The sequence below is a fragment of the Sarcophilus harrisii genome, chromosome 6 (genome assembly GCF_902635505.1).
Source record: "Sarcophilus harrisii chromosome 6, mSarHar1.11, whole genome shotgun sequence".
In the NCBI taxonomy this organism is placed as follows: Eukaryota; Metazoa; Chordata; class Mammalia; order Dasyuromorphia; family Dasyuridae; genus Sarcophilus; species Sarcophilus harrisii.
In genome coordinates this window covers 236,510,067-236,526,341 of record NC_045431.1, presented here as the reverse complement: position 1 = coordinate 236,526,341, position 16,275 = coordinate 236,510,067, and the positions used below count along the sequence as shown (strand labels likewise).

General features: G+C 40.5%; 2 protein-coding genes across 2 annotated transcripts; both read left to right on the top strand.

The window, feature by feature from the left end:
• Positions 1 to 5,141: 5,141 nt before the first annotated feature.
• Positions 5,142 to 6,824, top strand: LOC100932221 (mas-related G-protein coupled receptor member X2-like). Its single transcript, XM_003774617.2, has one exon. The coding sequence runs from the start codon at positions 5,180 to 5,182 to the stop codon at positions 6,110 to 6,112; it is 933 nt and encodes a 310-aa protein (XP_003774665.2). The 5' UTR covers positions 5,142 to 5,179; the 3' UTR covers positions 6,113 to 6,824.
• Positions 6,825 to 14,445: 7,621 nt separating this feature from the next.
• Positions 14,446 to 16,048, top strand: LOC100931963 (mas-related G-protein coupled receptor member X1-like). Its single transcript, XM_003774616.2, has one exon. The coding sequence runs from the start codon at positions 14,598 to 14,600 to the stop codon at positions 15,564 to 15,566; it is 969 nt and encodes a 322-aa protein (XP_003774664.2). The 5' UTR covers positions 14,446 to 14,597; the 3' UTR covers positions 15,567 to 16,048.
• Positions 16,049 to 16,275: the final 227 nt, after the last annotated feature.

The following is a 16,275-nucleotide window of genomic DNA, read 5'->3' as shown; positions in this document are numbered from 1 at the left end:
CTATCAACTCCAATGTCTTAACACTTTGTAAAGATTCCAACAGATTTCAATGGTGGGTATAATTCTGAATGAAAATGTTTATTAGATGGACTGAATTTGATATAAAACTTCTGGAAGAAATAGAAAGAAATCATTAAAGGCTAATTATAAAGCCCTGGAAAGGGTTCATATATTTACTCATGGTATATAAACATGCTATCAGTATTCTTAAAACTCACATCTGTCAGATTGGCTAAGAAGACAGGAAAAGAAAATAATGTTGGAGGAGTTGTGGGAAAACTCCTCAAAAATGCAATACATTGTTGGTGGACTTGTCAACTGATTCAACCATTCTGGAGAGCAATTTGGAACTATGCTCGAACAGCCAAAAATTTGTGCATGCCTTTTCATACAAGCGCCACTACTGAAATTGTATCCCAAGCAAATCATAGAGGAGGAAAAAAGACCCACATGTGCCAAAATGTTTGTAGGAGCTCTTTTTATGGGAGCAAAGGATTGGAAAATGAGTAGATACCCATCACCTGGGAAATGGCTACATAAGTTATGGTATATGAATGTTATGGAATATTTTTGTTCTGTAAGAAATGATGAACAAGATGATTTTAGAAAGACCTGGAAAGATTTATACAAACTGATACTGAGGGAAACAAGCAGAATCAGGAATACATTGTACACAATAATAACAAGATTGTGTGATCAACTATAATAGACTTGATTCCTCTCAGAGGTTCAGTGATCCAAGGGAATCCCAATAAACTTTGGCTGGAAAACACTATCTGCATCCAGAGAGAGAACTATGGAGACTGATTATAAAGCGACACATGCTATATTCACTTTTTCTTTTTTTCTACTGTTTTCTCCATGTGGCCTTTGCCTGTTTCTTTTCCTACCATAATTCATAAGGAAATGTGTTTTTTGCTTTTTTAAAAGAATGTAATGAATGAATGTGCAAAACAAAATAAAACACTAAAAATGACCTTCCTTTCATATCATAGTACTCCTAGAACTATTTCACTACTCTCCCTCAGCCCTAATGGCATGTCCAAGATAAAAGGAAGAGATCCCTGAGAAGAGCAATGATATGTCATCCATTTCAATGTTCTGTCTAAAGATAATGTGTGTTTTTCACACATTATTGTTGATAGGAATTCTGTGCTCATGTTGTAGCTTTAATTGTGTATTGTGCAGAAAGGCTAAACTTTAGCATTTAAAAATCTATTATTATTTTGGCAAGACAATTGTGGTTATGTGACTTGTTCAGATTCACACACCTATTAAATGTTAAATGTCTGAGGGCCGATTTGAATGTGGGTCCTCCTGAGTCCAGAATTTGTGCTCTATCCCCTGTGCCATCAAGATACTCCTCTTTAAAAATCTATCACCTGGAAGAGGAATCACTCTTCTTAGTTTAACCCCAAAGGTACAACAAAGATGAATGGTTAAAAGATCCTAAAAGAAAAACAGAGGCTTGCTATCAGGACACATTTGCTGACACTAAGAGCTCTAATGACTTCTCTGGTAAATAGAAGATCCCCCTTCATCTTTTCTTCAAGAAAACAAGACCATTCTTAAAACTTAGAACAGAATTTAAACTTCACTTAACTTTAGTTCATGACTCTAAATTCCAATTAAAGTTCCATAAACTGAATTGCCATTTGGTTATTTCTTCCACCCACAATAAACGCTTTTGTGTCCAAGAAAGGGTGAAGATGTCAGTTTTGATTTTTATTATTGTTTTTTAAGCTGAAAGGGCCCTTAGAAGTCTGACTCTTGATAACTCAAAAGCAGGACATATGTCGCCATTGTCAAGATAGCATCTAACTGCTTTTTTGTTTTCTTAAAAGGTTACAAACTCTTAAAATCTTCAGTTAACAATCAGTGAAAAGAGATTACAATTTAGATATCTCTTTATTGGGCTTTGATTAAAGCTCCTTTAAAACTACTTTTACTATCCTATCTCAAATAACAAATTTCACTGAATTCAGTGAATATATTTTCTTTTTCTCCCTTTCACGAGACCTTTTTTCCAAAGATCCCTTGTGCAGTCAGGGAAGGAGGCAAGGGGGAAGAAAGAGAAAGAGACTCTTTCCTCTATATACTATCCTCGTAGTCCTGGGAAGGGTCGAATTTAGCTGGACCTCTTCCCAAATATTTACACATAAAAATTATCATTATCCTAATAAAGACAGTCGAATGTTACTGCATCAAAACCCACATGAAGGCTAAATATGAAGCAATGTATACAATATAGTGCTCTATAAACCATTTGTCATGCTAAGTACTTTGCAATCATGGGATCTTCACGAGCACCACATTGTTTTCTTACAGCTTAAAAAACTGGGCAGAGATAAAATAATTTGTCGCAAATTAGGTAGCTAACACATCCACACAATCAGAAACAGAGAATGTGGGCTCACCAAATGCAGAGACTACTGGCTTTCTCAAATCACATGACCATGCTGGGGGTTCCAGAAACTAGATTCTTCCTAGCAGTTACTGGACAGAACTGCCAGCAGCCAGCACTGGTGACAGATCTTCAAGATAAATAGAAAGCATTTCTTCCATCATTAAAAAGAATCAAACACACAACCTGAACAGTCCAGCATGGTGTATGTAGCCATGACAGAAAAGACAATGAATGGCAGAAGAAAATAAGGGTACATCTCCTTTCTTGTTGAGATTTTTAAATACATTTACGGTCTAGCAAGGAAGTAACCATTGATCAATGGTCAACAATGCTGTCTACTTCCTGAAAACTAGATCTAAGGTTTGACCTACTTTACCCTATAGACTCTAAGGAATCTTCACTAGTCCCATTCACTTTGATTTTAAAATATTGATTTTCTGTGGAGGACATATACCACAATATAAATTATGTGCAAGGAAAAGTTATTATATGCCTTTATAAATAAATAGGATGAATAACTATGAATTAATCAGAGGAAGAAAATGGTATTTTATAATCTACAAATTGAATCTTGAATCTTAATGTCCATTGTTTTAAATGAAGTGACCCCAGCCCACCTTCTTAGGCCTGGTCCACATTGGGTTTAGAAGGGTCAAACCGTGTGTACTAAAGAGGTGAGAAGAGAGGAAACAAAGGTGAATTTGAGGTGGTCAAAGAAGAGATATGTGTACCCCATCTTCTCCAAAAGACTCATTTCTATACATCATGACAAGAGGGAGATGCAAAGGGGAAAACAGAACCAGCTTTTGTCTAATGATCATCGTAGGGTACAGTTAAGCACAATCACAAATACTGTCTCATTTAATCTAAAGGATCTCAGAGGTTCCTGGTATTTTTGGCTCCATTTTTGCACACTTGAACTTGAGGACACAAATGTTGGAAATAATATGTCCAGGGTCATACATACAATGTAAGTAATGACAAGTCCAGAGATACCTTAGTAGTAACACCGCTTTTTAATGATGGCTAGGAATAAGATATTGAGATTTGTGATCTTGGCTGAGCTAAAGATGCCTCTAAGAATATTGAATTTAAAAGTCTTTAAAGGAGGCTGCTACCATTCTCCAATTGAAAAATGGTCAAAGGATATGAACAGACACCTCAGATGAAGAAATTGAAACTATTTCTAGTCATAAGGAAAGATGCTCCAAGCTATTAATCATAGAGAAATGCAAATTAAGACAACTCTAAGATACTACCACACACCTGTCAGATTGGCTAAGATGACAGGAAAAATAATGATGATTAAGTTGGAGGATGCAGGAAACTGGGAATACATTTAATACATTGTTGGTGGAGTTGTGAACGAATCCCAACCATTCTGGAGAGCAATTTGGAACTATGCTCAAAAGTGATCAAACTGTGCATACCCTGACCCAAGTAGTGTTACTACTGGGATTGTATCCCAAAGAGATCATAAAGAAGGGAAAGGAATTTGTGGTGCACGAATGTTTGTGGCAGCCCTTGTAGTGGCTAGAACTGGAAACTGAGTGGATGTCCATCACTTGAGAATGGCTTATCAAATTGTGGTATATGAATATTATGGAATATTATTGTTCTGTGTTAGCGACCAACAGGATGATTTCAGAAAGGCCTGAGAGACTTATACGAACTGATGCTGAGAAATGAGCAGGACCAGATCATTATATACTTCAACAATAATACTATATGATGACCACTTGATGGACTCGCCATCCTCAGCAAGGAGATCAAATCATTTCCAGTGGAGCAGTACGTGAACTGAACCACATGCTCAGAGAAAGAACTCTGGGAGATGACTAAAACCCTTACATTGAATCTCTCAATCCCCAGATTTATGCCCAGCACCTGCATTTTTGATTTCCTTCACAAGTTAATTGTACAAGATTTCAGAGTTCGATTCTTTTTGGTATATGCAAAATAACGTTTTAATAAGTGTATACTTATTGTGTATCTAATTTATATTTTAATATATTTAATATCTACTGGTCATCCCACATCTGGGGAGGTGGGGGTTAAGAGGTGAAAAATCACTGAAGAGGTTTGGCAATTGTTAACACTGTAGTTACCCATGCATATAACCTGTAAATAAAAGGCTATTAAATTAAAAAAAAAAAAAAAAAAAAAAAAAAAGGAGGCTACATCTGAAGGTGAAAACCAAGAATCGCTGAGGAAGTGGACCAGGAGCTGGGCAAGAGCCTTCCTGTCCACCTGCTGAGGACATGAGGAGCTTAGCTGACTCCAGGTATCTGGACAAAGGCATCCATTTCTCCCCAGCCAATGAACCGATCGGATAATAATACCTACATATTTAGTGATGGTTCTCTTTAGTGATGGAAAATCATGTACCTCAAGTATTGGAGCAAATTCATGCATCAGCAATGTCCTTCAGAGACCGAGGAATAATCTACAAGGGACTGGTTTCTGAAGGAGGAAATAGGAAGGGAAAGTCTTAAGTCTAATTGAATAATTAGTTATTAATATCCATGAAATAATGATTTTTGTCACTAATAAGTTTCCAACACAAGATTATAATTCATTTTTCCCTAGACTCATACCTCTATGCACTGTGGTGCCCTCTAGGGGCATCCTAGAAAGAGGCAGTGAAGAAGAAAAGTCTTGAAGGGAGAGAGAGGCATAAATGGCCGGGAAACTCCCTGATGTCCTTCTCTGTCTCTGTGTCCCCAGGGTGTCTGAGAGGAGCAGGGCTTCACGGAGCACGGACCACCCAACATGACGGTGTCCCCCACACCTGAATATCCAGGATTTGGTTCTGACAATTCAACGCAGAATAGTGAAGGTGATAGTTCATCTGGAAGCCTTGACTGGCTGAACATCCCCTCTCTGCTCATTGCCCTGGTTGGGCTGCTGGGGAACGGAGCCGTCTTGTGGTTCCTGGGCTTCCGCATCCGCAGGACCCCCTTCTCCGTCTACATCCTCAACCTGGCGGCGGCCGACGCCCTCTTCCTTTGTTTCTCCTTTCTTAGATCCATACTTACATTTTCTGAATTTTTTGATTTAACATGTGAAATACTGCTTTTCCTCACATATATATTCTACATTGCGGGCCTGAGCCTCCTGACCGTGATCAGCACCGAGCGCTGTCTCTCCGCTCTCTTCCCCATCTGGTACCGATGTCACCGCCCCAAACACAGGCCGGTTGCGGTCTGCGCCGGGCTCTGGGCTCTGAGCGGGATGTTTTGGCTACTACCTTTTGTTCTTTCGGATAGTTTTCATCATAACATTTTCACCTTCGTCACCATCCTGGGTACGTGGCTCCTCCTCCTCACCTGTGTGATGTGCGTGTCCAGCCTGACTCTGCTGCTGAAGATCCCTTGCAGCTCCCAGCCCCGGCAGCACCCCAGGCTCTACCTCCTGGTCCTGCTCATGGTCCTCGTGTTCCTGCTCTGCGGCCTGCCCTGGGGGATCTGGGATAGCATGTATTTTCTCAGCAAAATAGATCCCATAATGTATTGGCTTTTTAACCTCCTGGCCTGTGTGAACAGCAGTGTGAACCCCCTCATTTACTTCTTCGTGGGCAGACTAGGGAATAGGAGGAGGGAGCCTCTCAGGGTGGTGCTCCAGAGGGCCCTTGGGAATGAGCTGGAGTTGGGAGGTAGGACAACAAACACCCCCCACACCAGCAGCTCAGAGACTACATTCTGAGACTAAGAAGAAGATGCTCAGATACAGCAGCCCTTGAAATGAGCTGCCTGCCCCAGATCCCGTAGCAATTCCCCTCTCCCTGGGAGGAAAATCAGGATTCCCCTGCCATTATTTATGTGGATGCCTAAGATGTGAACTCTAGGCAATGAACATTTATTAGGTGCCTATTGTATACCAGGCAGCTGCATATTCAAAAAGGACAGAACTCCAAGGCCTGGAATGGGAAGAACTGAGGTCATATCCAATCTAAGAATGTAGCTGTATAACCCTGCACAAGTCACTCAACTCTGCTTCAATTTCGTCATGTGTAAAGAGAACTATCAAAAGAAATGGCAAAGCTCTCAAGTATCTTTGTCCAGAAAACCCCAGATAGAATCCAGGGAGTAGCAGCCGTAGGTAGAGACATTTTCTAAACTCATCTCAATTCAGTGACCTTTCTCCTCGTGGCTAGAGCCTGACCATTAAAGACTCCATTGGATTTAACAGTGAAGTAGGAGAAGGGCTCAAACACAGCTCCATTTAAGTTTCTCCGGTTATCTCCCCAGAACAGATCAAAGAGAGCGCTGACCTGGGACCCCCAAGAAGGGTGGGATCCCCAGAACGGCCATGTGTCTCCTTGGTCTGGGGAGGGGAGTTAAAGAGACACTTCCTCTCCTCTTGAGTCCCTTCTGGAGAGCAGGGCTTTCTGGTGAGAGAGAAAAAAAAAAAAAAAAAGATTAAAAATGCATTGAGATGCAAAAGAAGGGCCTTTGTGTCTGGAAAGGATTTGGACAGAGGGAGTTTCTTCAAGCAAAGTATCTGCTCAAGGAAAGATTTTAGAGGCAAGGGTGTGTCTAGACAGGTAAAAAACTTTTTGTTTTCCAAATTCTTGCCGCCTCTCTCTTATCTCTTAGACACCTAGAGCCAGGCAAAAGAAGGCCTTTTGTCAATCCACAGCAATTCTTAAAGAATTGTGCAAGAGCCTTAGAGCTCCAACAACAACCCAAGCCCGACCTTGGGCTTGGGTGTCCACTGCAAGATAAGGAAAGAAAAAAAAGTCTTTTACCTTGTCCAGAGTTCCAGATTTCCTGGTAAGTAGGGTGAGACAGAACACAGATATTCTTCCCACTACCTTGAGAGATTGAGTGAAACAAAAGAAGGAGCACAGATTCTTCCCGAACAGCTCAAAACCCAGGTTGGTTCTGAGTGCCCTGAAAAGGTTGGGGCTCGATTTGATAAAAGGACACCCCAATAGTGACAACCACATCCAATTCGACACTAATCAAGAAACAAGCCAAATGATGTCTCAAAGATACCCCAACAGTGACAACCGTGTCCGGGTCAACACATAATTAAGGCTAAGCCAAATGGTGTCTTTAAAAGATACCCCAATACTGACAACCGCATCCAGACAGATGCCGTGGCCAAAATGGGGGTGTCTACCATCAAGCTGTTGTGGCTGGAAACTGCTCGCTCTCCCAGAGGCTCTGTAAAAAAATCCAGGAGGGCCCGGTCTCTCCAGGCCAAGAATTCAGATCCGCAGCTACCCTGCCCAAGGCAGAAACCCAAAAGTCTCTATCTCTGGTCCTGCTCATTTTCTAATTATCTCACTGGGGAGCCTCCAAAATGTAATGCCGGAGAAACTGAGCAAGACAGAGATTAGAGACCAAATCAATAGTTTATTAAACGGAGAGAGATACTGGGACCAATGGATCCATGGTTGGTCCCAGGGCTAGATGAGACTATCATCTCAAAGAGTCCTGCCCTCAGTATCACAGAGCAAGCTTTTTTATAGGATTACAAGAACAATGACATAATGGGGGAAGTACCTGGGTGGGAATAACCTAATGGGGGAAGGCACCTAGGATGACAGAATGGAGGGAGGTTACTGATATTCTAATGACATCTAAAATGGATAAACCTTTATCCTGTCAAACATTAAGAAGGAATGATTATAACCTGAGGCAGAGTAAATAGGACAATAGGGAAACTAGGTCAGGATATCAAAAGGGAATTGTGGCACAACAAGACAAAGTGTACATCTGAAAAATTTAGAAGTCTTCTGAACTCTTAGAGAGGTGAGAAAACTGGAAGAGGATGAGGAAAGGATTTTCCAAAGGATGTGTAAAATAAGATTGAGAGGGTGGGTAAAGAAGATAAGGGAAGGCATTTGAGAGGAGTAGTTAAAACAAGGAATAAGAGAGTAAGGGGGGAAGATGAAGGAACAGGATAATGAATAAAAATCAGATGGAGAGAAATCCACAAGTTGTAATGAAAACTTTGTCCAATTTATAACAATATGAGTCATTCCTCAGTTGATAAATGGTCAAAGATATGAACAGGTAGTTTCCTAATGAAGAAATCAGAACAATTTATTGTCACATAAACATGCTCTAAATCAGCCTTGACTGGCAAGATACAGATTAAAAGAATCTTGAGATATCATTTTATATCTCCCAGATTGGTAAAATGATAGAAGGAAAAAGTGACAAAAGTTGGAAAAGACATGAAAGAACTTGGACATATTCCATGTTTGTGGAAGTATAAAATGTTGGAGTCCAGCTCCCATAGTGTGTGAATTAAGGGTATGAAAACATTGCAGGGCCAGGCTAAGATGCAAGAATTATGAACTCTTCAAAGTTTATTGATCAGGGAGATAAATATATATACCTCAAATGCTCACAGACTTGATACAAAGTACATTCTTTGAAGTTCCAATAGTTTTCTCTAACAAACAAGTTCTATTGATTTGTAAATGACTAAGCCCTGGATCTTGGTTACTTACACAGAAATGCAAATAATTGAGATACACAACAGGGAAAAGTTTATCATACCCTTGTCTCTATTATCTTTTTCCCAAATGCGTTTGGTAGCTATTATGGGCTGTTTTTCCTGTCCAGAGTTCAAAGGTTTGCCTTTAATCCAAAATGAAGTGTTTGCATTTGGTTTCAGTCCCTAGATTATTAATTTATTATATTGACAAGAAATTTCAATAAGAAAAGGGTGTTTTGGTGAGCCAAGTTATTGTAAGATTCAAGACCCAGAAAGTATTCTTATTTCCTGGCCCTCTATAATAAAATAATTAAAGATTGTGGAGGGCAATCTTAAATTAAACTAAAAGAGTTAATAAACTGCCTGTGTCTCTTCACTCAGCAATACTACTATTTGTTCTATTTCCAAAGATAATTAAGGAAAAAGAATATTCTAGATTTTTTTATAGTAGCTCTCTTTGTAGTGTCAAAGAACTGAAAACTGCAGGGAGGCCCTTCAATTGGGGAATGGCTGAACAAATTGTGATATATGATGGTGATGGAAAACTGCTGTCCTATAAAGAAATGATGAGCCCCATGATTTTAGAAAAATATGGCAAGACTTACAAAGAACAAAATGAGCAGAACCAAGAGAACACTGTATACAATGATAGCACTTTGCTTTAAGAACAATTATTTATGTCTAATGCCAACCATCGTGGGGGGAAAGAAGGGGGGAATAAAAAAAATTACTTAAATTCATTGTGTATTTGAAAGGAAAAAGCATGTTGTGCAGAGTATGCTATTTCATGTACAATTGTCTTTTTACTGTTTTATGTTATGTAAATGCCTGTTTTATTCCACACATTTAAAAATAGCAAAAAGAAAATTGGTATGAGATTTTAGAGCATTAATCTCATTGGTCATATGGGGTGGAAGCAGCTAGATCGCAAGGCATCAGAGGAAAAGAAACATGATCAGCATTGGGGGAAAATGCTGAGATTATCTTCCACAAGGGGCCATTTTCCAATAATTCTGCGCCCCGACTGGCAAATGCTGCTACACAGGAAACCACAAAGACTTCTCCAAACTCTTGACATGACTTACTGTGGCCTCAGTTTCAGAACAGAGGATCCTGCAGACAGTTTCAAGACCAGAGAAAAGAGCATCATCTCCAGGTCAGTCACCCAAGAAATTGATATTCATTGTCTTTGGAACATTGTTCCTCCTGCCCTGATGGGAATGGGAGAAGAGAGAAGGGCAGGTGTCCCCTGTCACCTTTTGGGAATATAGTATTTGATAGAGGGCTGGAGTCTCTGGAGCAACTCTAAGGGGATCATAGACAAAAAAGTAAATTTACTTCTCTTTCTTTCCCCTTTTTCTTATTTCAACAAAAATTCCTATTTCATTTTTGACTTTGTGGTCTATGTTTCCACCATCCTTCTTGGTCTGATTGTATCTGATTAGAGAAATTAGTTTAGCAGGGAGGTGAAAGAGATACTTTCAGACATAGAGACCCAAAAAGTGAATAATCTGAATTTAGGATGTCATTTAACTGATCTATAAGCAAGTTAACAGTTTTCTCTAGTTTCTCTAGTTTCTATCCCTTTGGCTTACTCCAGGAAGTAGTTTTCCTCTGACTATTTTGTCTTCTGAGAATTATAAAAGGTCAGAGTGAGCAGGGACATCAGTAAAGCCTTCCCAAAACTAAGAAATTCCATTCAGGAGGAAGTTATAATCAAAAAATTATTACAAAACATCATGAAGTGCAAAATGGACAATTGTGATTATATTTTATTAAAAACTTTTTGCACAAACAAAACCAACACAAGCAAAATGAAAAGGGAAGCACAAAGCTGGGGAAAATTTTACAACCAGTGTTTCTGATAAAAGCCTCATTTCTAAAATAAATTTCTAAAATTTATTTTAAAATAATTTCTAAAATAAAGAACTGTGTCAAACTGATAAGAACACAAGTCATTCCCAAAATGATAAATAATCAAAGGATATAAACAGATAACTTTCTGATGAAAAAATGAAAGTCTTATTGAAGAGAGTTGTGGTCCCTTTAAGAAAGTGTATTTCCTATTGATCTATGATTCCTTTCAGATTCCCAGCCCCTCCTCACTGAGACATGTCCTCTCCAAACAAGTTGTCTTTCCAGGTTGTGAGGGCTTTTGATTCAATTACAACTCCTACTCAAAAGCATCCCTTTGAATCCCAATAGGAGATCCAGGCTTGTCCCAGCCCCCATTCTGACTTGCTTGGGCTGACCAGCCCAGACTGATACCCAATATAATGAGCTTCCATCAACTAAAATCTTTGCAGATGGACCTTGGCAGCCCTCTTTGCTGCCAGGACTTTCTGTCCACTGAAAACTGCATTCTCGGTGCAAAACTCTATTTTCCAAAAATCTGTCACCATAGAATTCAGTCTCTGGTTAAATTGATTTCCATCTAACAATAAACTTTCATTTTGCAACTAATATTCAGGAATGAGGGAATTCTTTCACTCCTGAAACCTGTGGCCGATTTGATCGGGATTCTTAATAACTCTCTCATAGCCACTAACCTCTAGACCACCAGGAATCTAGACCACTCTAAACCACATCACAATGATATGTCATCCATGTCAACTGTCTCTCTTAAGATAATGTATTTTTCACACAGTATTGTTGATAGGAATTCTATGCTCATGATGTAGCTTTAATTGGGTATTGTGCAGAAGGGCTATACTTTAGTATTTAAAAATCGATCAATTATTATTTTGGCAAGACAATTGTGGTTATGTGACTTGTTCAGATTCACACACCTATTAAATGTTAAATGTCTGGGGGCAGATTGCAATTCGGGTCCTCCTGAGTCCAGAGTTTGTGCTCTATCCCCTGTGCCATCAAGATGCTCCTCTTTAAAAATCTATCACCTGGAAGAGGAATTAGTCTTATTTTAACCCCAAAGGTAGAACAAAGATGAATGGTTAAAAGATCCTAAAAGAAAAACAGAGGCTTGCTATCAGGAAACATTTGCTGACACTAAGAGCTCTAATGACTTCTCTGGTAAATAGAAGATCCCCCTTCATTTCTTTTCTTCAAGAAAACAAGACCATTCTTAAAACTTAGAACGGATTTTAAATTTCACTTAACTTTAGTTCATGAGATTCCCTAAATTCTAATTAAATGTTCCAGACAAACTGAATTGCCATTTGGTTATTTTCCAATTCACACAAAAGCTTTCTCTTTTGTGGTCCAAGAAAGGGTGAAGATGTCAGTTTTGTTTTTGTTTTTGTTTTTTTAGCTGAAAGGGCCCTTAGAAGTCTGGCTCTTGATAACTCAAAAGCAGGACATTTGTTGCCAGTGTTGTCAAGATAGCATCTAACTGCTTTTTAGTTTTCTTAAAGTTTACAAACTCTTAAAATCTTCTATTAACACAATCAGTGCAAAGAGATTACAATTTACATATCTCTTTATTGGGCTTTGATTAAAGCTCCTTTAAAACTGCTTTTACTATCCTATCTCAAATAACAAATTTCACTGAACTCAGTGAATATATTTTCTTTCTCTCCCTCTTACCCTTTTATCTAAATATCCCTGGTGCAGTCAGGGAAGGGGGGAAGGCGGTAGAAAGAGAGAGACTCTCTTTCCTCTATGTACTATCCTCCTGGTCCTGGGAAGAGCTTAATTTGGTTGAATTTCTTTCCAAATCACTGTACACATAAAAAAAATCATTAATCTTTACATTGACATTGTATATTGGTCACATCTAAAAACACATAAAGTTATTGAATATGAAGCAATTATATACAATATAGCAATTTCATACAGAATTTGTTTCATGCTAAGCACTTTTGCAATCATGTAATCTTCACAGCAATCATTACTGTTTCTCTTTACAAGTTAAAAACTGGACAGAAATAAAATAATTTGTCATAAATTAGGTAGCTAATACACATCCACAACTGACACAGAGAATGGTGCTCTTGCCAAATGAAGAGACTGACTGGCTTTCTCAACTCACACCACCATTCTGGGGGGTGCCAATGGCACCCAGATTCTTCCCAGGCAGTTACTGGACAGAACCTGCCAAAGACCAGGATGACTGGTGACATGATCTTCAGATACAAATAGAAAGCATTTCTTCCATCATTGCAAGAAGAGGTCCAAACACATCAACTGGACAGTCCAGCATGGTGAATGGCACATGACATTAAACGACAATGAATTATATAGCAGAAAAGATAAGGATACATCTCCTCTTTCCTGCTTATTTTTAAATACATTGGATGGACTGAAAAGGAAGTAACCATTGATCAATGGTCAACAATGCTGTCTACTTCCTGGAGGTGATGTGACTTCCTGAAGACTAGATCTAAGGTTTGACCTACTTTACCCTATAGACTCTAAGGAATCTTCACTAGTCCCATTCACTTTGATTTTAAAATATTGATTTTCTGTGGGGGACAGCATATACCACAATGTAAATTATGTGCAAGGAAAAGTTATTGATAAATATTTTTAATTATAAATAAATAATAGGATGAATGAATTTATGAATTCATCAAAGAGTAAAGAAACAGAAAATGGCATGCATACATCCATGAAATGAATTACCAAATGTCCATTGTTTTAAATGAAGTGGTTCAGCCCACCCTTAGGCCTGTCCACATTGGGTTTAGAAGGAAGCCAAACCCCCATGTACTAAAGAAAGAGGAGAAGAGAGAGGGAAACAAAGGGTGAATTTGAGTGTGGTCAGAGAAGAAAGGTGAGACACATGTACCCCCATCTTCTCTAAAAGATTCATTTCTATACCTCTCTGTCCCATCATGACAAGAGGGAGATGCAAAGGGGAAAATGAAACCAGCTTTTTCTAATGATCTACTTGAGTCCTAGGCACAATGTTAAGCACACCACAAATACTGTCTCATTTGATCTAAAGATCTCTGTGAGGTTCCTGCTATTTTTGGTCTCATTTTGCAATTTGGAACGCAAAGGACACAAAAGTTGTATATGTCCAGGGTTACACAGCCAATGTAAGTAATGACAAGTCCTGGAGACAATTTGGGGGTAATTAATAATGGGTTTTTAATGATGGCTGGGAAATAAGACATTGAGATCAGGATCTTGGCTGGAAGCCAAAGATGCCTCTGGAGAGTATTGAATTCTTTAAAAGTCTTTAGAAAGGAGGCTATACCTGAGGGTGGAAACCAACAATCCTCGAGGAAGTGGCCCAGGAGCTGGACAAGAGCCTTCCTGTCCACCTGCTGAGGGCATGAGGAGCTTTAGCTGCCCCAGGTACCTGGACAAAGGCATCCATTTCTCCCCAGCCAATGAACCAGGAACAGTGATCGGGTAATAATACCTACATAAGCTTCTCTTTCGTGATGGAAAATCATGTACCTCAAGGATTGGAGCAAATTCATGCATCAGCAATGTCCTTCAGAGACCGAGGAATAACCTACAAGGGACTGGTTTCTGGAGGAGGAAATAGGAAGGGAAAGTCTTAACCCTAATTGAATAATTAGTTATTAATATGGGTTAAATAATGATTTTTTTTCACTAGTAAGTTTCCAAGTCAATATTATAATTCATTTTTTCCCTAGACCCAAAGCTCTGTGCACTGTGGCGCCCCCAGGAGCATCCTAGAAAGAGGCAGTGAGGAAGAGGAGTCTTGAAGGGAGAGAGAGGCATAAAAGGCCGGGAAACTCCTTGATGTCCTTCTCTGTCTCTGTGTCCCCAGGGTGTCTGAGAGGAGCAGGGCTCCATGGAGCGCAGACCACCCAACATGACGGTGTCCCCCACACCTGAATATCCAGGATATGGTTCTGACAATTCAACACAGATTAGGAAAGGTGGTAGTTCATCTGGAAGCCTTGACTTTTATGGCTGGATGAACATCCTCTCTCTGCTCATTGCCCTGCTTGGGCTGGTGGGGAACGGCGCCGTCCTGTGGCTCCTGAGCTTCCGCATCCGCAGGAATCACTTCTCCGTCTACATCCTCAACCTGGCGGCGGCCGACGCCCTCTTCCTTTGTGGCTCCTTGCTGAAATCTATAGTGCAATTTAATGAATATAGTTTTAAATTTTCGATGCGGAGAAATCTGTACTTCCTCAGATTCATGTCCTACGCTGCGGGCCTGAGCCTCCTGGCCGCGATCAGCACCGAGCGCTGTCTCTCCGCGCTCTTCCCCATCTGGTACCGAAATTGCCGATCCAAGCACACGTCGGCCGCGGTCTGCGCCGGGCTCTGGGCTCTGGCCGGGATGTTCTGGCTACTACCTTTTGTTCTTCCAAATAAGTTTTCTCATAACTTTGTCACCTTCGTCACCATCCTGGGTCCGTGGCTGCTCCTCCTCACCTGTGTGATGGGCGTGTCCAGCCTGACTCTGCTCCTGAGGGTCCAGTGCCGCTCCCGGCGCCGGCGCCCCCCCAGGCTCTACCTCCTGGTCCTGCTCACGGTCCTTTTGTTCCTGCTCTGCGGCCTGCCCATGGGGGTCGAGGACTTCCTGGAAATTCGGTTCAACAAATATTTGCTACCTTATTGGCTCTATGACCCCCTGGCCTGTGTGAACAGCAGCGTGAACCCCCTCATTTACTTCTTCGTGGGCAGACTAGGGAATAAGCGGAGGGAGCCTCTCAGGGAGGTGCTCCAGAGGGCCCTTGGGGATGAGCAGGAGTTAGGAGATGGGACAACAAACACCCCCCACACCAGCAGCCCAGAGACTACACTCTGAGCCTAAGAAGTTGTTCAGACACAGCAGCCCTTGAAATGACCCCCCTGCCCCAAGCCCAGTAGCAGCTCCCCCCTCCCTGGGAGGAAAATCAGGATTCCCCTGCCATTATTTATGTGGATACCTAAGATGGGAACTCTAGGCAATGAACATTTATTAGGTGCCTATTGTATACCAGGCAGCTGGATATCCAAAAAGGACAGAACTCCAAGGCCTGGAATGGGAAGAGCTGAGGTCACATCTAGTCTAAGAACGTAGCTGTATAACCCTGCACAAGTCACTCAACTCTGCCTCAATTTCCTCATCTGTAAAATGAACTATCAAAAGAAATGCAAAGCTCTCAAGTATCTTTGTCCAGAAAACCCCAGATAGGGTCATATGACTGAACAAGAAGACTATACCAGGAACTGTACTAAGCCCTTCAAAACATCGCATTTAGGGGCTGATAGGTGGCACACTGGATAGAGCAGCAGCCCTGAAGTCAGGAGGACCTGAGTTCAAAACTGGTCTCAGACACTTAACACTTCCTAGCTGTGTGACTCTGGGCAAGTCACTTAACCCCAATTGTCTCAGCAAAGAATTAAAAAAAAAAAAACCATTTAATCCTCACAATACACGTAGGAGGGATGTGTTCTCCACACATCCATTTTATACCTGAGGAAACAGAGGATCCTCAGAGGCAGAGGATCAATGACTTGCTCAGGTGCCCAAA

Coding starts and splice junctions, on each gene's coding strand:
- LOC100932221 (XM_003774617.2), top strand. CDS start 5,180: ATGACGGTGTCCCCCACACCTGAATATCCAGGATTTGGTTCTGACAAT.
- LOC100931963 (XM_003774616.2), top strand. CDS start 14,598: ATGGAGCGCAGACCACCCAACATGACGGTGTCCCCCACACCTGAATAT.